General features: G+C 58.6%; 1 protein-coding gene across 1 annotated transcript in view; it reads left to right on the top strand.

The window, feature by feature from the left end:
• Positions 1–19,832, top strand: part of Dnm1 (dynamin 1) — a 41,275-nt gene that overhangs the window by 464 nt on the left and 20,979 nt on the right. The window contains 9 exon segments of the mRNA XM_048812970.1: positions 12,756–12,829; positions 13,042–13,191; positions 13,481–13,684; positions 13,943–14,041; positions 14,125–14,285; positions 15,299–15,441; positions 15,562–15,697; positions 15,888–15,955; positions 17,031–17,169. Of these exon segments, the coding sequence (XP_048668927.1) occupies positions 12,756–12,829; positions 13,042–13,191; positions 13,481–13,684; positions 13,943–14,041; positions 14,125–14,285; positions 15,299–15,441; positions 15,562–15,697; positions 15,888–15,955; positions 17,031–17,169 (1,174 nt within the window).

The raw sequence follows: 19,832 nt of genomic DNA, 5'->3' as shown, positions 1-19,832 counted from the left end.
AGTCTGCAGTCGTCGGCCAGCCCCGGGCCACGGAATCACGCCCCCTCCTCCGCCCCGTCCTTTAGGGGAGACAGCGCTCTGCCGGGAGCAGAGAGGTGCCCCCAGACCCAATGGTCTCCGCGGGGGCCGCATTACTCAGCGCCTCCCTTCGGCCCGGGAGACCCTAGGACCGGGCAGCACCCCCGGGGCAGTGCCCCCTTTCCTAGGCTCCAAGGGGTCAGCCCCTGGACCGTGACAAGGGACCTCCCCCAGGTCCTGGAAGAGGACACAGCCCCGTGGGCATCGAGGACCAGGCAGTCTCCCCGCTGACACACACACCTCTGCGGCTCCCGCCGCCATCCGTGCGCAGCGCGGCGCGAGGGGGCGCGGCTGCGGACGAGGAAGGGGAGGGGGGAGAAAACACTTCGGGTCGCTTCTCAGCTGCCGCCCCTGGCCTCGCCGCTGCCCCTGGGTCGGGGGCGCCTGCCAGTGTCGTCCTCCCCAAGGCCTGGCAGAGGGATTGTGATGGAGGGAGCAGGCAGCGGAGGGCAGAGATGACTAAGACAGGAGGCAGGAGGCGGGCCGGGGGAGCCATTTGCAGAACCTAATCCCCCTCCCGCCTCTGATCCCACAAGGCGCTGGGAGGGCCAGGTGACAGAGTGGGGAGCAAACGCAAAGACAAAGCGTCCTGGGATGGGGGGGCGCGGGCAGGTCGTGACACTCCAGGCTCCCCTCTGAGACGGAGAAGATAGAGGTGGCTTTCTGGTGCTGAGAAGGAGCAGAGAGGGTTCCGCTGGTGCTGGAAGCGGATGGGGGGCTGGGCAGGCTGAGGCAGGAGGCAGGAGAGCTGACACTGACCTTCCCCTCCATCATCAACATCCCTCCACTCTCCAGGAACCTGGCTTTCTTCCGATGACCTTCATGGCTAAGGAAGTGGTTGGCACGTGGGAAAGGAGGCAGGGGCCCCTCCCCCCAAGGGACAGCAGTTCTGTAGGGTGACATCCAGGTTCTGCTTTGAAACCTCAGGCAAGTCTCTTGCCCTCTCTGACCCTCAGTTGTCACATGTTTAATATAACAGTTGGAATGGACTGGATAGTTGTTCCTGCCCCTCAAATGTCCTGGGAAGACCACTGCCAACCCTAGAGAGTCAAGGGAAGGACCTGAGTATCTGTGGGATGTTGGAAAGTCTCCCCCCAGGACATGCCCATCTGGTCAGCACAGAGGGAGGCCTTCTGTCTCTCCAGGACAGCTCCTACAGAACACCCCTTCAGATCACGTGACCCCAGAGCTGCAGAGAAACATATTCTGCCCCTTCCCACAGCCCTGTGCAGCACTCAGGGTTAGGGCAGAGGGTACCTTGGAGACAGCGGTACCCAAGGGTGTCCAGCACTTGTTCCATATTCTACCTCTTGTTAAATATTTGCTGTGCCAGGCCAGCTGGTCTGGGCAGGGGTATAGAGTCAGGGACCTCAGCTCCTGTCCCTGCAGCCCCTCCCTCATGCCCCACACCTTGCTGAGTCCTCCACAGGCTCACAGCAGCCCCCCAGAGGCAGGCATGTGATGCCCACCCTACAGATGGGGAAACTGAGACCCTGGAGGTTAATTAGATGCCTTGCCAAGGTCACACATTCAGGAAGTGCAGCCCATGTCAGACTCCAAGCCCTGGTTCCTGATCATGACCAACAGCCTCTGAGGGCCAGTCCCTGCACTGGGCATGGGAACGTGCAGGTGTGTGGACTTCCTTTTCCTTATCTGAGGAATGGGAACCCTGACAACTGCTGCCCTGCCTTCCTGAGCCAGGGCTGTGGGACGCGAGTTCATGGGTGGCAAAGCCCTTTTGTAAACATGTAGAGGGAGGTGTTGCCAGTCTAGCTGTGTGCCGCTCCTGGCTCCCGCTTCTTGGAGTCCACTGGGCAGCAGGCCAGCCCTAGCCCCACCCTGGCCCCAGCCCCTAGCCCAGCCCCAGCCCCAGCAGATTCAGCCACTGTTGGCTCGTCCAGTGGCAGAGCGAGGTGTGAACTCTGCTCAGGAGGCCTGGCCCTCTTGCTGCCCTCCGCATCTCAACACCCTTGCCGGGATCCCCGAAGAAAGATGTGTAGGGTGCCTGACACCCACCGGCCCAGGGAGCTGGAAGAGCCCTCCTCTAAATGTGGGGGAGGGGTGGGAGAGCACTGGGATCCTGGAAGCGAGAGAGGGGACCAGTGCCGGGGCCCAAGCAGGGAAACCGAGGCTCAGTGGCCCGCAGCAGCCCTGCCCGCTCCCTCACAGGCTTCCGACCTCTCCACCCAGGGCTGGGTCCCCAGTCTGGTGAGCATGGTAACAGTAGCTCTGCCTCCTGGGGCTTCCCAGGAGCCAACCCCCCCAGGAGAGGAAGTGGAATCCCGTTGGAGGAAAACAGCTGAGGTAGGCTAGTCTGGGCTCCTGGGTACCCAGGAGGACCTTGCCACCAGCTCTGCGATGGAGGTGGCCCGGCAGCTGCCCAGGACCCTGCTGGGACTTGTCTAGATCTATGCTATGTCTTCACTCCCCTTTCACAGAAGGGCAAATGGAGGTTGGCTCCTCGGGTCATTTAGCAAGCATTCCTGGAGGCCACAGGTGGGCCTTGAGGCCAGGGATTCTGCAGGGAGGAGACAAAGGCAGAGGAGTGTGGCCAGCGTTGGGAGGGCAGAGAAGGCCTCCAGGAGCAGGTGGCACCAGGGTGAGCATTGAACAGAGAGGAGCTGTGAGAGTAGCTGGGGAGAACTCTGGGCCAGGGAACAGAAAATGCAAAGGCCCTGGGGCAGGACAAAAGGCAAAGGCCCTGGGGCTGGTGTGTGCCCGGCCAGGAGAGATGAGATGAAAGAGGTAGGCAGGCAGGGACTTGGTGAGGAATGTGTGTGTGTCTTCACTTTTCTTGGAAGCCTTTAAGTAAGTTCAGTGACTTTAACTGATTCTGGCAAGTGTGTGACTTGGGGACGGGGTCAGAGAGAAAGCGAGAGAGTGGCTGCTGCATGGGCACGAGGCGGGGGCCTCGGGCAGGGCCATACCTCTGGTGAGAATTGTGAGGTTCAGGATCTGTGGTGGGTGGACACAAAAGGTGGGAAAGAGGGATCAAAAATGACTTCAGGGCCTGTCATCCCGGCGATTCAGGAGGCTGAGGCAGGAGGATCACAAGTTTGAGGCCAACCTTAGCACTTAGTGAGGACCTAAGCAACTTAGCAAGACTCTGTCTCAAATTTTTTAAAAAAGAAAAAAAGGGAAAGAAAGAAGGCCTGGGGCAGCTCAGTGGTTCAATCCCGGGTACCACAAAGAAAAAAAATGTTCTTTGACCCATGCTCCGAGGCAGGAATGTCGCCGTTGATGGAGTCAGGGAGGATGGGGGGGCAGGGCAGATTGGGGGCCAGGGAAGAGGGGGCTGGGTTGGACATAGTGAGCCTGAGGTGCCCGGTAGACTCCTCAGGGAAGTGTCAGGAGCTGGGGAAGGCGGGCTGGAAATGGAAATTTGGGAGTTGTTTGTGGAGAAATGGAATCTAAACCCGGAGAGTAGATGAGCTCATTCTGGGGTAAGTGCAGAGGAGGATCCGTGGCCCCCAGCACGCCCCAGCAATCCGTGGTCACACACCTGGCCCTAGGTCAAGGGGCCTGTCCAGTGCCCTTCTGCTCCCTGCGTCCTTCCCCAGCGCTCCTCCAGGGCCAGAGGCGTGTCCTTCGCGGGCAGGCAGAGGAGCTGGGCCCGCCCCGCCCTCCAGCCCCGGGAAGGCTGAGGCAGGGGGTATTTGCGGAGAGGGAGGTGCCGGGGGCGGGAGCCAGGCCTGAGGGTGGCCCACCTGGAGCGTGTGCTCCACCCCTGCCCAGCTGCTGTCTCCTCATCTGTAAAATGGGGACAATGACACCTCCCTGGTGGGACTGCAGTAGAGCCGGAACCCGAGGGCCTGGCGTGGAGGACGCGCCAGTTCATCCCTGCTGGGGCCTGGGCAGGCAAGGCCTTGGTGTCCTGCAGCCTGGGAGGGGGCCACAGTCGGGGAGGGGATCGGCTCCATCCAGGTGGGGTAGGGGACCACTGGGAGCCTCTGGCTGCCTACCTGCACCCCATGTGGGTCCCCAGCTGCTTCCCCAGGGGCCTGGTGCTGGCCCTGGCCTCTGAGAGCCCTTCTTTGGTCAGGCCTGGACCTCCTCTGGGAGACACCCACTCCCCACTGTAAAGCTCTGTTGCTGTCCCCGAACACTTTGGGGCGCACACTGTTGTTCCCATTTCTTAGATTGGGAGACTGAGACCAGAGAAGACGAGGGGTTAACTGGGATCTGAGGCAGGGGGTCTGACTGCAGATATTTCCTTGAAGCCTGCCCTGTGCCAGGCCCCAGGGACAGGGCTGAGAACAAGGTGGACCTACCTGTGCTTCGGGAGGGTCCCAGCCGAGAGGACAGGCGACTGTGAAATCCACGAGGATCCCACAGGAGCCTGAGAGTGAGGAGAAGCCGTGGCCTGGGGTCAGAGAAGGCCCTCCGGAGGTGGCAGTAAGGCTGGACAAGCAGAGGGAACCAGTCCAGGTGCCTGCTTGGCCCCAAGAGGGGAGAAGCCTGTGAGGTTGAGGACCCTGGTGAAGGACCCTGCGTGAGAGGCAGAGGCCACAGGCCAGACTGAGAAGGTTGGGGAGGCTGGATTGTCGTCCCTGTCCCCAGAGAGCTGTGGCAGCTGCCCTGGGCGCCAGCCTCCGTGTGCCTCAGTGCACACACCTGCCCCATGCTCAGCAGTGCTGCCAGGGGCCGCGTGTGGAATCCATTCCTGGGGGCTGGACTTAAGGAAAGGTGCCCTGCCAGGGACATTCTGCCCAAACCCCGCCCCTCCTGGTGGCCCAGAGGAGCTAGGAATGAAAGGTGACCCTGGCAGACAGCATCTGATCCCGGTGCCAGGAGACTGAATTTCCCAGGCTTTGGCCGGGGTCAGAGGGTGGGAAGGCAGAGGGTGGGGTGGGCAGGCAGGTGGGTGGGGCAGCGGCAGAGGAGCCAGTCATGGGTACAGTGTTGTCAGACGTGGGCAAGAGCAGAAATGGAGGCCCACATGCCATATGGCCAAACAATCCAGCTATAAATCAAGCTGGGGCTGCTAAATACGAGGCGTTGTGTTCTCCCACCTTGACGCACACACCTTCACAACCGCCTGGTAGGCTGGGTTTGAATTTAGGATTTGGGGTCCCTCTGGGTGGGGACAGATGGGCCCTCTCCCTGGGCTGCCCTGGTCCCTCCTCAGTCCACCTCACGCCACCAGGAGCCTCCAGAGCTCACCCGGCCCTCATTCTCCGCTCCTCCATGGGCCCAAGAAGGACCCTCCTTGGGCCTATGCTGCCCCCTGAAACAAAATCCAATTGCAGGAGGCAGACCCAGGGGTGGGCTAGGGACTGCTTGAGAGGGGATCCCAGGGTTCCCAAGGTAGCCTGGGAGGGGTCTGCCGGCTCTAGCTGGCGACCTTCCCTTGGCCCCTCGCCCCCCAGGGAGGGTGAAGCCGGACAAAGTCCAGAGGGTCCCCGAGTGTGAGACCCAGGATCAGGGCCCGATTCCCCATGTCTAAGGAAGACAGTGCCCACCTCAGTCTTCTTGGAATCAACATCCCACTTGCAGAGCAGCAGAAATGAACACCCCAGGTTTTCAGATGGCCAAATGGCACACAGAGGGTAGGGAACCTGCCCGAAGTCACACAGCGATTAAATCAAGAGGAAGGACAGGAAGCGGCACAGGTCTCCACACACGTGTGCCACCCCGTCTCCCCTCTCCTCTGCTCCCCCTGGCGTCTCTGCACTCTTACCCACTCCCTGGACTGAGGTCTGGGTAAGAACTGAGAGTGGAGCCCGGTGCAGTGGCGCACGCCTGTAATCTCAGCGGCTTGGGAGGCTGAGGCAGGAGAATCATGAGTTCAAAGCCAGCCTCAGAACTTAGCGAGACCCTGTCTCTAAATAAAATATTTAAAATTAGGCTGGGGATGTGGCTCAGTGGTTAAGTGCCCCTGGGTTCAATCTCTGGTACCAAAAACAAAAACAAGGGCTGGAGTTGTGGCTCAGAGGTAGAGCACTCGCCTAGCACGCGTGAGGCACTGGATTTGATCCTCAGCACCACATAAATTAAAATAAAGACATTGTGTCCGCCTACAACTAAAAAATAAATATTAAAAAAAACAAAAAACTGAAAGTGGTCTGGAGAGCAGCTCTAGCAACTCGGAATTATCCTAGGCAACGGGGGAAAGGAATATCAGGTTGAAAGATACTCAGGACGGTCTTCTAGATGGCATCTTCCCAGGGCCCTGGCCAGAGGCCCCGGGATCCACCTCCCCTCACCCTCCCCATCCAGTCCAGCCTCCTGCCCTGTCTACCTACCCCTGACCTCTACTGCCTTCACCCCCCTCAGCCACTGGGGCAGCGCCTCTCTCCTCCCAAGCCATTCTCTGCACAGTAGTGGGGGACTCTCCAAGCCCCCCATCTAACCTCTTCTGCCTGAAGCCTACTGTAGAGACCCTGCCCTCATAACCAGGCCCCAGCTCCCGAGTTGGGCCCCTGAGGCCTGGCCCCCGGCCCTGTTTCCCCCAGCCGCTGCCTCCTGGGCCACCTGAGCTTACAGGTCATGGGAAGAGTGAGCTGAGCCCTTTCCCATGGTCCTGGGTGCCCGCTGCTCCCCGTAGCCCCAGCCCCGTCTCCCTGCTTCACTGGCTCCTTCCTCCGAGTCGTCACCTACTCCAGCCGTCACCTACTCCAGGGCGCCACCCCGATCACCCGCCCCGCCGACCTGACCCTCCTGGTGTGGGGTACGGCCTCTATTTCCTCTTAGGATGTCCTGACAGACAACAGCAATGACCGTGGCTACTTTTCACCTCGAATCCGTTCATTCCCATGTTACTCTTTTATCACCGCCGGCTCAGACACCTCTGGTCTCAGCACAGGGAAAAAGGAGGCCACTAGCCAGGAGGAGGAGGAGGAGGATCTCTGTAGCTGAGTCACGCTCACCTGCTTCCCCAGTCCCCAGCTGGAGGGAGTACAAAGAAGGTACCCAGTGCCTGCCAGTATCCAGGTCTGGTTGCCCAGTGGGCACCCTCTGTGGGACCTTCCGCAGCCAGGACCTCAGGGCATCCCCTCTACAGTGCAGGGAGGGAGCTGCTACATTGGCTCCCATTTCACTGATGGGAAAACGGAGGCCTGGAGCAGGGGTGCACTTCTGTGGTAGAGCTGGGGCTCCTTCTTATCAAGCTGTTGGTGAATCCAGATGTAGCTCCAGATTGAATGGCTCCAGCGTGTTGTTTGGTGAGTCAAGAAGCTTCTGAAACGTGGATAGAGACCCAGCTCAGGGGCACAGGACTTTATCTCTCTGAGTGTCAGTTTCTTCCCCAGGGAGATGGGGAAACTGATGGCATCAGCCTCCCTCAGCCGTGGGAGGATCAATCCAGAGGACGCAGATCCCTTAAGCAGCTTTATTGCGGTGTAATAAAAAATTTATATACCATAAAATTCACTCATGTTAAGTGTATAATTCAAGGATTTTTAGTATATCTATGGAGTCGTGAAACCATCTCTGCAGTCTAATTTTAGAATATTTTCTTCACCCCCAAAAGAAATCTCAGGATGGTGTGGATTTTGAAGCCGCTGGCAAAGGTTTGGCCGACAGCCAGCAGTCCATCAGCAATTATTATTATTGATAATAAAATGTTCACAAAGGTTATCCCCCGGTGTTGGAATGATGATTGGTCATGTCTAAAGTATTTATGTATCTTCTGGACTTTTTCAAATGGAGAGCATATGATTTTTTAAAATTGGGGGCAAAAGAGAAATATGTTTCCTTTTTGGAAATACAGCCATCAACACTCGGAAGGAAGGAAGAGAAAAGAACATCAAGGAAGGAAGGAAGGAAGGAAGGAAGGAAGGGTTAGTAGATCCTTCTCAGTGGGGAAGAGGAGGACAGGGTGCTGGTCCAGAGCCCTGGTGCCCACCCCACCCTGTCACCAGCTTGACCACAACCTTGGGGCCAGACACGCCGGCCTTTGCTCCTGGCTCTCCATGCCTGCCCAGTGAGGCTGAGGGGCACTGAGGGCTCACCTTCCAGTCATCCCGGCACTGGGCAGGGTGATCTGGGTGCTGCCACAGAGTGTCTAGGTGCTGGGACATGGTGGGAAACAGCGCCAGCCCAGTCCCTGTTCTTGGGACCAGCAGGACTGTCAAGGAACTGTCTTGAAATATCTAAACCTTGGGGCTGGGGCTGGGGCTGGGGCTCAGTGGCAGAGCACTTGCCTAGCCTGTGTGAGGCACTGGGGTGGACCCTCAGCACTGCGTATATATAAGCAAATAAAAGAAAGGTCCATTGACAACTAAAGAATATATGTTTTTTAAAAAGTAGAAACATTTGAATAAAAAAATATGTGAACCCCATCTTGGCATTCGTGCGCTGTGATGTGGGCGGCTGCGGGCTCCCTGGGGCCTCTGGGATGCTGGGAACAGAGAGGGGCTTGTCCCCAGGGCAGACTCACCCCTTCCTGCTGTATTTCTTGGCCCACCCACTGCCGCGCCCAGCTCCCTGCCTCAGAGGGCACCTTGGAGCCTGCCCAGCCCTGCCTTCCATTTTCAGGACAAGATCTGGCCTTAGACACTCCAGCTCCCGGGCCAGCCAGCTGCCTGGAGAGCCTCCTTCTAGCTCCCCGCCGCTCAGCACCCAGCACAGCCCCACCCCTCTCCGCGGCTCAGAAGCGTCGTCTTTATTTATCTTCGCGGTGGCAGCCAGTTCTTCAGGCATTAACTGATATAAGCCTCGGAGCAGCCTGATTTCCTGATGTGGAAACTGAGGCTCAGAGAGGTGTGGTTGTTTGCCCTCGGCCACACAAGTCCATGCAGGTCTGACCTCAAAGCCCAAGAACTAGTGGGTCCCCCCACTGTCACTTTTATGCAACAGGGTTGGGAACCAGGATCCCTGGGCTCTGGCCCCGAATCTCAGCTCCTAGAGTGGAGATGGGGTCCCTTCAGCCTTTTGGTGCAGTTTCTCCAGACCCCCTTCCGGGGGCGACAGTACCAAAGCAGACAGGGAGTGGGTGGCTTTTGGAGGTCCTGAGGTGTTCATTTTGTCCTCTCTGCTCCAGGTTTGAAGGTGCCTCTGCAGATGGCGAGGCAAGGCCTCCCTGGGAAGCCACCATCTGCTCGAAATGAGTGGGAGAGCTGGCAGGCCACCATCCACCTCCCCCACGTGGAGCAGCACGAGGCCGCCGCCGCTGCTGGGCCCCGGACACTTTGTCTGGGCACCTGCATGTCCTCCCTCTGCCTGGGCAGGAGCTGGGCAGGAGCTGGGCAGGAGGTGCAGGGGTGCCACTGACTGGAGGCTGGATCAGGCTGATTCCCCCCAGGGATCTGTTAGCCTTAACAGGCACCGAGTGGGACAGCGTAGGCAGGGGAAGGAATGGCCGAGCCAGGCTCCTTCTGTCCCGCATTGCCTGAGCCCTCCCTTGTGCCACGCTCTGCCCTCGGCGCTGTCTGTCAAGTCGTTGGGACTGGGAAGCTGGCCTCCAGGTTCTCGGCCCATCCGGGCCTTCTCTCCATCGCCGTGTGCCCTCCCAGTTCCCTGCCCTCTCTGGACTTTGGTCCCACCTTCTGGACAGTTATGGAGGAATGGGACACTGTCCACAAGCCTCCGCTCTTCAAATTCCCATCCTTCCCTCTAACGTTTCATGATCAGGATCCCGAGATTCAATTTGGTGGCCAGAAGAAGTGAGGTGCAGGGTTCTGTGGGATTTGGGGATTGATCATCCCAGGGGGCAGTGAGATCAGGGGACCCTCAGCAGCCCGCTGCAGTTGCGGGGCAGGCCTGGGCTCAGCTCTGGTGTGAACCAGCTCCGTGGATCCTCCACTGCTGCGGGCAGGGAAGTGCAAGAGGCAGGGTCACTGTGACGCCCGAGGACGTTGAGGCCTGGAGAGTGAAAGGACGTGACCAAGGCCACCAGGCCGGGGAAGGGCAGGTGTGGGGTTCCAGTCCAAGGCATCTGCCTGCACGGGCTTTGAACCACTCAGACAGTGAGCCTTAAACTTGACAGGGAGCAAGACAGCCATGTGGGGATGGGGTTTGAATCCGGATTCCGCCTCCCTGCATGTCTGAAGGTTGTGCGTTTGCACAAGCTGCCTCAAGAATCCTGGTGTGCCGCACTCTGTGCACCTGGGCCCGGAGAGCAATGGGACACCCCCCTCCCTGGCACCCCCATGCCCACCCTGCCGAGGAGAGACTCTTCCCCCAGACATGGCCCTGCCCGCTCATCTCTGCTGTCCATAAGCTGCTTGTCCTTTGAAGAAGCCCCAGGGAGGCAGTGATGTGGGGCAGGCCGGTCCAGGCCGTGGACCACCCATCACCCTGCCTAGGTGGGCCCTGGGCTCTGCATACCCCCTCCCTATTTGGCACCTCAGAGACCTCCACGCTCAGGGGTGGGCCCGTCTGCTCAAGGGGGATGCCTCTGGGGGAAGAACTCTAGGCAAGGTCCATGTCTCTGCCTGGGGGACTCTCCGTGGGGAGTCCCAGCCTTTCCAGCCCCTCCTGCAGTTTCCATGGCAACAGCAGTTGCCATGGTATTGCTGGGCAAGGAGCTGATGGGGAAGAAGGTGGACCCCAGGCCCCCACGCCCACTGAAGCCTCTATGAGAACAGCTGTCCTATCTCCACGGTCCTGGGGGTCCCCCAAAACTGAGGGGTTGTCTCCCAAGGAGTCACTGAGTAACACCTAGGAGAGATAAAGGAGGAGGTCCCCCCAGGAGGCCCCGCCCTGTGTGCCAGCCACTCTGCAGTGCAGGCCACACAGACTTGCATGTTCTGTTTACTTGCCTGTCTCCTCCGCCACATTGCGAGCGCCTGGGGTGGGGAGCTGTCTGACTCATCATCTCCCGTCCCCAGGGCCCAGCACAGGGCCTAGCACAGGGCCTGGCACAGATCAGATTGAATTGAATTACATAAAAAGTTGAGTCTGGCTCCTCGGGTTTAGGGGGTGACACAGTTGGATGGGGAGGTTTCCAGGCTCTGGGGGCCAGCCTGCACTTGGTTTGAATCTCAGCTCTGGAGCTGGGGAGGCAGCTTAGTGGTGGAGCACTTGCCTGGCACGTGCAAGGACCTGGGTTTGAATCTCATCACCACAAGAAAACAAAACCAACAAAAGCAACTTCTACGATAATCCCAGCTCTGGGGGCTGGGGTTATAGCTCAGCTGGGACTGCTTGCCTAGCATGCATTAGGCCTTGGGTTCAATCCCCAGCAGCACCACCACCAATAAATAAATAAATAGATGCAAGGAGAAGAATAATCCTAGCTCTGCTGTGTGACCTTGAGTGAGTCACTTCCCCTCTCTGAGCTTCAATTGCTTCATCTGTAAAATTATAATTTCCATATCAGAGCATGTTTGAGGAGTTGGGATTCACTCAGAATTTATTGAGCACCTCTGGAATACTGGGATTCTGAGCCCTGGGATCTGTGACAGAGAGAAAGTGCTGGCCCTGCCCTCCTGCAGCTCATAGTCTGGCAACAATGAAATTTGCTTGGCACCTGAAAATGCAGAAGCTTCCTCCCATCTCCTTCCCACTGGCTCCTCCTCACCAGCTCTGCTCTCCCCAGAGGTGACTCAGGCGAGGGCTCCAACAGGGGGCCTTGAACCTGGGAGCCCTGGGCCTCTCTGTTGCTCCAGGCCTTGAATCTGAGTCAGGCCCTGGGCAGGTGGCGGGAGACCTGGCTTCTGCCTCTGGCTCAGTCAGTCCTGTGTGTTCCCCTCGCGGTCTCCATGTGCTGCTCCATGGGGAGGCAGCTGGCCACAGTCCCTCAGGCTCTGGCCTGCTTCCCCCTTTCCTGGGTCCTGGGGATCCCATGACAGCCTGATTCCTGGAGAGGCCTCTGCCCTCGTGTCTGCCTGGGGTGGAGTAGGGCGAGGCGGGTGGGGTGGGGGAACAAGAAGAGCTGACAGGACAGAGTACTTGCACCCTCAAGACTCAGCCAAAAGGACAGCTGGGGTTGACATCAGCATGAGCCATGTCTGAAATACAGACTGGACTGTTGGGTCTGGAGACCAATGACTTGTGACCCCTCAGTCCAGATCCATAGGGACTGGATCCATGGGGGGCTGAGAACAGAGAGCTTTCACTGCACGGGAGAACAGATGGAGTCCAGGTCTGCTCTGCTAGGTACTGGTTGCGTAATCTGTTTCCTCATCCATAAAATGGGGATAGCAACAGCAACTACCTCCTGAGACTACTGTACGGAGTCCAGAGATACGGCCCACAAAGCAGCTGGCACACAGTGGGCACTTTTGAAGCCCAAGTTCTTTTCCTTGCCTCCTCCCCCCTGCATCTGCCTGTCCTCAACTCCAGCCAGATGGGACCTGAGAAAAGGGAAGTGAGATGTTGCCCTTCCCCACAGTGAAAGGAAGGGGATGAAGTGCAGGGCCGTTTCTCGGGATCCACTCTGTGGCCACTGGACACTGAGGGTGTAGGCCAGCCATATCTGAGTTTCCCCCAGGCTGAATGGCTGAGGCTGGGTTGGGGCAGGAACTTCCTGTTGGTCCTGAACCAACACAGGGCATATCTAAGAGGCATCTGGGGAATTGCTGGTGTAGTCTCCTGGCAGCTTAGGTGAATAAATTATGTGGGGACTTGGAAGAGGGTGTTTTCCACTTTTCTGGGTGGCATCACCCCTTCAGGGTCTGAAGCCCTTGTTCTAAGGTGCGGTGGGGTCAGCACTTTAAGGGGATTTTGGATCTCCCAGCTGCAGAACTGGTACTCCTGATCTTGACCTTCCTCTGATCCCTGACTCCTTGCAGGGACTTCTTGCCGCGAGGATCTGGCATTGTCACGCGACGTCCCCTGGTCCTGCAGCTGGTCAATGCTAACACAGGTACATGCTCTCCATCAGCCCCAAGGTGAGGGGCTGCCTTTCTACTGAACTTGAAAGTTACCAAGCAAGGGCTTCGTTCCCTCCTCGGGTTCCATTCCTTACCTGAACAAGGGAGATAAAAGTGTTTGCAGTCTGTTTCTGGTGGGAGATGGGGCGCTGGTGGGTTCCGGACTGTGATGCTCGCCCCCTTCCTCTACCCGCTTCTGGAGCAGAATACGCGGAGTTCCTGCACTGCAAGGGGAAGAAGTTCACTGACTTCGAGGAGGTGCGCCTGGAAATCGAGGCCGAGACCGACCGGGTCACCGGTACCAACAAGGGCATCTCTCCGGTGCCGATAAACCTGCGGGTCTACTCGCCGCACGGTGAGACCTGGCCCCGCCCTCCTGGCTTCTTTGCCTAGCCACGCCCCCAGGCCACTTTCTGGGCCCCGCCCGTTTCTGGTGCAGACTCCGCCCCCGCAGCCGCCCCCCCTCCACGCCCTGCTAGCCCGAGCTCCACCCCGCCGTGGCTCCGCCCATCCTTAGCCCCTACCCTGGTCCTCCTTAGACCCCGCTCCCACGCGGATCCCGTGGGTCCGACCCTGTTCTGTAACTCTGCGCGCCCACGGTCATGCCCCTTGCCTTGAGCCATCCCTCTTGTCGCCCTGTCCAGTACTGAACCTGACGCTGGTGGACCTGCCCGGAATGACCAAGGTGCCGGTGGGAGACCAGCCTCCGGACATCGAGTTCCAGATCCGAGACATGCTTATGCAGTTCGTCACCAAGGAGAACTGCCTCATCTTGGCGGTGTCCCCTGCCAACTCCGACCTGGCCAACTCTGATGCCCTCAAGGTGGCCAAGGAGGTGGACCCCCAGGGTAGGTTCCCACTTGGCAGTCCGTGTGCCAGGCCCAGGGGTGGTTGCTTCTTAGTTTAGGGGGAGCCCCTGCAGGGTCTAGGTGGAATAGCGGTGGGAGCAGATTCATGCTTTTAAACGTCACTGTGTAAAATATAAGAGGGGTCCCAGGAGTGGGTGAGGAGATAGGCAGGGAGAGGGGAGCAGGGTGGGTGGGCTTGGGGATTTCCTCCTGAGGGCGGGTCTACATGAGGACTGCCCTCCTGCTGCCCACCCCCAGGTCAGCGCACCATTGGGGTCATCACCAAGCTGGACCTGATGGATGAGGGCACAGATGCCAGGGATGTGCTGGAGAACAAGCTGCTCCCCCTGCGCAGAGGTAGGCGACCACTCCCCTACCCACTGCCTGCCCCTCTGGACACTCCTGAGAAGGCCGCTTTCCTGACCTTGACTGGCCCACAGGCTACATTGGGGTGGTGAACAGGAGCCAGAAGGACATAGATGGCAAGAAGGACATCACGGCTGCCTTGGCCGCTGAGCGCAAGTTCTTCCTCTCCCACCCATCCTATCGCCACCTGGCTGACCGCATGGGGACACCCTACCTGCAGAAGGTCCTCAACCAGGTAGGGGCACAGGCTAGGATAGGGCCTGGAGATACCAGCATGACCAAAGAGTAATTTAAATGTATCTTGAGGGAGACTGAGAGGTTCGCACCCATCATGCAGACGGACAAACACCCAGAAAAGCAAAGGAGGCTGCCCACCTCCCATGGCCACAGAGCTTTGCAGCTGACCCTGTGTGGGACCTGCCTGGGGAACCCCAGACTCCTGGGACACAGAAAAGGCCAAGACCTCGTGTGGAGGGGGGCAGCAACAAGGGCTGGGTTTGGGGGCCATGATTGGTGTGTACTCAGCTGAAGACCTGGTTCCTTTCGAGATGAGGAGAGATGGATCCTAGACTGGGGTCAGCACCCCCCGGGGTTTCCCTGGGTGCTTCTCCATCTGGAATGGGCCTCTAGAACTCAGGGCTGTGGGTTTTGACAGGAGAGAGGCAGTGGGGAGTGCCACAGACCTGGGTTCCAGCCTGCACTGAGACACTCTCCAGCTCTCTGCACCTGTATTCCTATATCTATGAAATGGGGAAATGTCGCCAGAGCCTGTTTCATAGAATACAGGGAAGATACAGGGAGATACAGTGTGGGGGGACCTAGTGAGAGTGGGCGCCTCAACTTGAGAATTACCTGAAGGGCTGAACCCTAGAGGGAATGAGGGGGCAGCCCTCAGCCTCCCCTGCGTTAGAGGCATTTGGTTTGTCCTTTATGATATCTGAGAACGTTAAACTGGTCAAAAATCAAGTAATGTCAAATACAAATCCGGGTTTCTGGTTTTGTTTGAAAATTGAGTTACGTGCTCATTAATTCAAATAATACACCTCTGTGTACTCATGCCAAATGGAAGCCTGCCTGCAAGAAGATTTTGTTCTGGAGACAGGGCAGCCCTCGGTGGCCCCATGCCCATCCCTCCAGTGTCCACCTCACCACATACGCGGGGCCCCCTGGTAGCCCGCTCTCTGCCTGGCTCCCTGGGAAGCTGGGTTGGTTCTGTGGCCTTAACCTTTTCCTCACCTTCACACCCAGCAACTGACGAACCACATCCGGGACACACTGCCTGGGCTGCGGAACAAGCTGCAGAGCCAGCTGCTGTCCATCGAGAAGGAGGTGGAGGAGTATAAGAACTTCCGCCCTGATGACCCTGCACGGAAGACCAAGGCCCTGCTCCAGTGAGCCTCTCCCGGCCCTGACGTCCCACTGCTGAGCTGTCCCCGCCCCAGCCTCTCAGCCCCCTCTTCAGCACGGGACTCCCCAGGGCTCTCTCCACGGGGCCATACCTCTCTCCACAGGATGGTCCAGCAGTTTGCAGTGGACTTTGAGAAGCGTATTGAGGGCTCTGGAGACCAGATCGACACCTATGAGCTGTCTGGGGGAGCCCGCATTAACCGGATCTTCCATGAACGCTTCCCCTTTGAGCTAGTCAAGGTAGGACAGGAAGCCCCAGGGATGGAGGACTCAGGAGGTCTCCACTCCCACCCAGGACATTCTGATGTGGTCCTTTGCTTAACTCTCCAAAGGCCCTGGTGCTCGGCCCTGTGAGTGGGGAGGGCCCTGTCTGGGCCTCCCACGCAGCAGGGACAGGCCCTGACCATCTTTCTCTCTGTTGTCCTCATAGATGGAGTTTGATGAGAAAGAACTTCGAAGGGAGATCAGCTATGCCATCAAGAATATCCATGGCATTAGGCACGTACTGGGACCAGGGAGGGGGGCTGAACCCCAGAGGGCAGGGGGGGTTAGCTCTGACGCAGAGAGCAGGGAAGTGGCCCCCCTCAGGAAGGACCTGAGAGTCCTGCTCCTAGTCCCCTCAATCCCAACTTCCTAGCTCCCAGCTCAACAGGCTCCAGCCAGGGGAGGCAGATGGGGGGGGGGGCTGGACCACTGCACTCCTTGCAACCCGATGGCCTCCTCTACTATCCCTGGAGCAGGGCCTGGGAGCAGGGCACAGAGCCCACAGTACAGATGGCCTGCGAAGTACCCTCTAGGGCTGGGCCCTGCCCTTCCCCAGGGTGAGGCATCTCCGCCCAGTCCTAGCCAGGTTACTGAGCAAAGGTGCCCACACCACTGGGCAGGGCCTGGGGCACAGCATCAACCCACCACACCCTCCCCCATCCCCATCAGCCCAGTGTTGACCGTTCGCCCACCTCCCGAGGCCATCCAGCCTGTGGAGCAGGAAGGCTTGGGAGGCAGACTCTCTCCTTGACAGCTCAGACCCCTGCAGAGACCCAGGTCTGCACTGTGCTCACTCAGCCTCTCCAGGCAGCAGAACAATGTGAAGCACTTCCTAGTGCCACGCTGAAATGTCCCTGGGTTCCTGCAGACTTATTTCGGTTTTCTTAGAATGACCCAAGACTGTAGACAGAAATGGAACTAGAAGAGAAAATCCCAGGTTGGACTTGGAGTTTACCTGCTGATGAGCACCTTGGCCAAGGTGCTCACTCCTGGGCGGCTCTTCGGGAGAACCCAGTTTGGCCATTGCCAAGCCATTTCTGGCCACAGGGCTTTTTGTAGGACCACTTGAGAGGCAGCAGGACATATGAATGCACACAAGCAGCCCTTGTCTTGCCCCCAAAGACCATGTAGGGAAAGCCCCTCATTAGAATCCCTTCACCCATCTGACAGGTGGGGACACTGAAGCCCAGAGAGAGTAATGGGACCCCCGCCCCCGCCCAGCTCAGAGGTTTGGGAGGGGCCCTGGCCTGTCACTTCTGGCAGGTGCTGGCCTGTGACACTGTGCCCTTCTCCCGCTCCGGGCGTTCAGAACGGGGCTGTTTACCCCAGACATGGCCTTTGAGACCATTGTGAAAAAGCAGGTGAAGAAGATCCGAGAACCGTGTCTCAAGTGTGTGGACATGGTTATCTCGGAGCTAATCAGCACCGTTAGACAGTGCACCAAGAAGGTAACCCGGGCCAGCCTGCCTCTGTCCCTACCCTGCACTGCTGCCGGGCACTCCCTCCCCAGTCCCCACTGCCTCCTCGGTAGCATGTACAGGCCTCAGCGGGGTGGGGGAGGCAGGCAGCCACAGGCCAGCAGAGGGAACCCCGAGCTCCAGCCCTGGGGACCGAGGGATTGGAAGCTGGGGAGACTGGTACGGTGGCTGGCCATTTACCCTGAGAGCCCACCACGAGGTCCCCCCAGCTCAGAGAGGATAGGGCTTGAGGGTACCTGAGCCCCCTTCCCGCCCACAGAGGTGGAGTCACCTTGGGATGCTCTAGGGAGGGGTCTTGGGGAAAACTGAGGATGTAGATGAGGCCCAGGCCTTCTCGGGCACTGGGAGCCAGAGGGGTGCAGGGGCCCAGGACCAGCGGGTATCATGATCCCCTGCTGTCCCTCATCTTCCCACCCGTACCCCACCCTCGCTCAGGCCCCCCACTCAGGCCCTCCCCTCCCCTCCATTCACATCCAGCCTTCCAGGGACGAGCCATCTCCCCCTGCCATGTCATCCAGCCTCGCAGAACCACAGGAGAAGGGCAGGGCAGGGACGGTGGCCCCCATTTCACAGCAGGAACACTGAGGCTCAGGGGACCCAGTGACTCGCCCAAGGTCATGTCAGCTAAGAGGTGGCAGCAGTGTTGCTAGGCCAGGGCTTTGGGCTCCAAGTCCAGAGCTCACTGATCCCACCCGAGCCTCCCTCCCTGCCTCCCCCACTGCCGCCCTGGCCCGCTATTGCCACCTCACTTCCTGTCTTTCTTCTTCTCTCTCTTTCTGTCTTTTGGAACTGATTTCCCCAGGCCCCTTTGGAGGAGAGGCAGGGGGTTCCCCTTGGGGAGAGTGGCAGGAGTAGAGCAGGGAACTGGACAGCAGAGGTCAGGCTGCTACACTGCCCTCTGGGAGGCCTCATCTGCATCACAATTTATGCAAGTGGAGGCCCTTAGATTTGTGCAGTGCCCAGCCTGGGCAGCAGCCCTGGTAGAGATGGAGAAATCAGGATGAAGCCAGTGCAGGTGGCACTGGGAATCCTAGCACTGAGCAGGATGGGTGGGTGGGGTCCTAACCTGTCTTAGCCTGGGTCGGCTCCTTAGAAGGACCCAAGGCTGTAGACAGAAATGGAACTGGAAAAGAAGGAGCAGGTAACTTAGAGCAGCTGAGGACAGTGGGAGGGCAGTCAGTCTGGGGGTGAGGGTCTGACTAGTAGGGATCTTGTATGGGCTAGGGGCTTGGCCCCTGAGACCTCTGGCCATCCCCACAGAGCCCTGGGGGATCTTGGCAGCGCCCGGGAGGTCTGATCCCGGGTGGGGAGGGAGGGCTGGGTCCCACGCTCACGTTGTCTTCTGTTCTCTCTTTCTCTGTGTCGGTGTCTCTCTCTCTTCCCCCATGCCTGTGCCATCCTGCCCCACCCCTGGAGCCCGGCTGCTTGGCTCTCACCCCCTCCTCTCCCTGATCCCTCCTCCCCGGGTGCAGGACGGGCCTCTTCACTCCTGACCTCGCTTTTGAAGCCACAGTGAAAAAGCAGGTGCAGAAGCTCAAAGAGCCCAGTATCAAGTGTGTGGATATGGTAGTCAGTGAGCTCACGACCACCATCAGAAAGTGTAGTGAAAAGGTATGGCGGCCGCCTGGGAGGGGCTGGGCCTGGCCGTCCCTTCTTTGTGGCTACGGCCTCCCATGGGCAGAACCGTCTGCCAAACAGACTGGCAGCCTCTTGGCTCCCCGCAGAGACCCAGACACCCGTGCAGGCCAGGAGGTCCCTGGCTGATGTTTCTTGCCAACTGATAACCCTGGGTCTCCCTGGGCTTATGGTCCCCCCAGGCTCCTGTCCCTGCCAGAGGACTTTGCTGCAGCTCAAGTGTCCTCAGTGACCCCTTTCTACCCACTAGGATGAGAAGGATGATAAGAGATGGAGGCTGTTTACTGAGCAGCTACTGTGTGAGCGCACAGGGCTAAGGGCTTGCCCTTAGTGTGTGACTTAATCCTCTCGACCACCCTAATAAGTGGGTAGTGTCATCCCCATTTTACAAATGACCCAACAGTTTCAGAAAGGAAGAGCAGAAGGAGATTCCGATTTAGGAAGGGATCTGGGATCAGAGCCTCCTGGGGTGGGGAGCCATCCCAGTCCCTCAAAACCAATTTGCCTAAAAGCAGATGGGATTACTCACTGCGGTGATCCGTGCGTGTTTGGCAGGGCCGGCCTCTTCTGAGCTGTCTGTGATCCTTTAGATGCCTTTTTCCTATCTGTCTACTCTTGAGCATTTTGAAGATTTTTAGCCAGGTCACCCAAAGCGCATCTTCCAGGGGTTTACAAGAGAGTTCGCTGCCTGCGGGAGCTTGCCCAGGACTCCAGTGCTGCCCGCACCCCACAAGTAGCCTGAACCAGTCTCGGGGCTAAAGCCCAGGCTCTCTTGGGCCTGAGAAATCTCCCGTGCTGCAGGGTGGGTACACGGCTGCCTTAACTTTGAGTTTTCAGGAATTATCCCCCTGGCTCCTCTGTACTCGGGCACCGGGTTGTGGAATGTTGCATGCCATTGCCCAGAGACTGGTCCCATGCCCCTCAGCTGCCAGGGGCATGCCACTGCTGCCTCATGGATGACCTGTGTCCTCAGTATCCTACTGATGGACAGTTAGGGT

The sequence above is a fragment of the Marmota marmota genome, unplaced genomic scaffold (assembly GCF_001458135.2).
Source record: "Marmota marmota marmota unplaced genomic scaffold, marMar, whole genome shotgun sequence".
NCBI classification, from domain to species: domain Eukaryota; kingdom Metazoa; phylum Chordata; class Mammalia; order Rodentia; family Sciuridae; genus Marmota; species Marmota marmota.
Note: the sequence above shows the minus strand (reverse complement) of the source record. Positions and strands in the feature narration are given on the sequence as shown.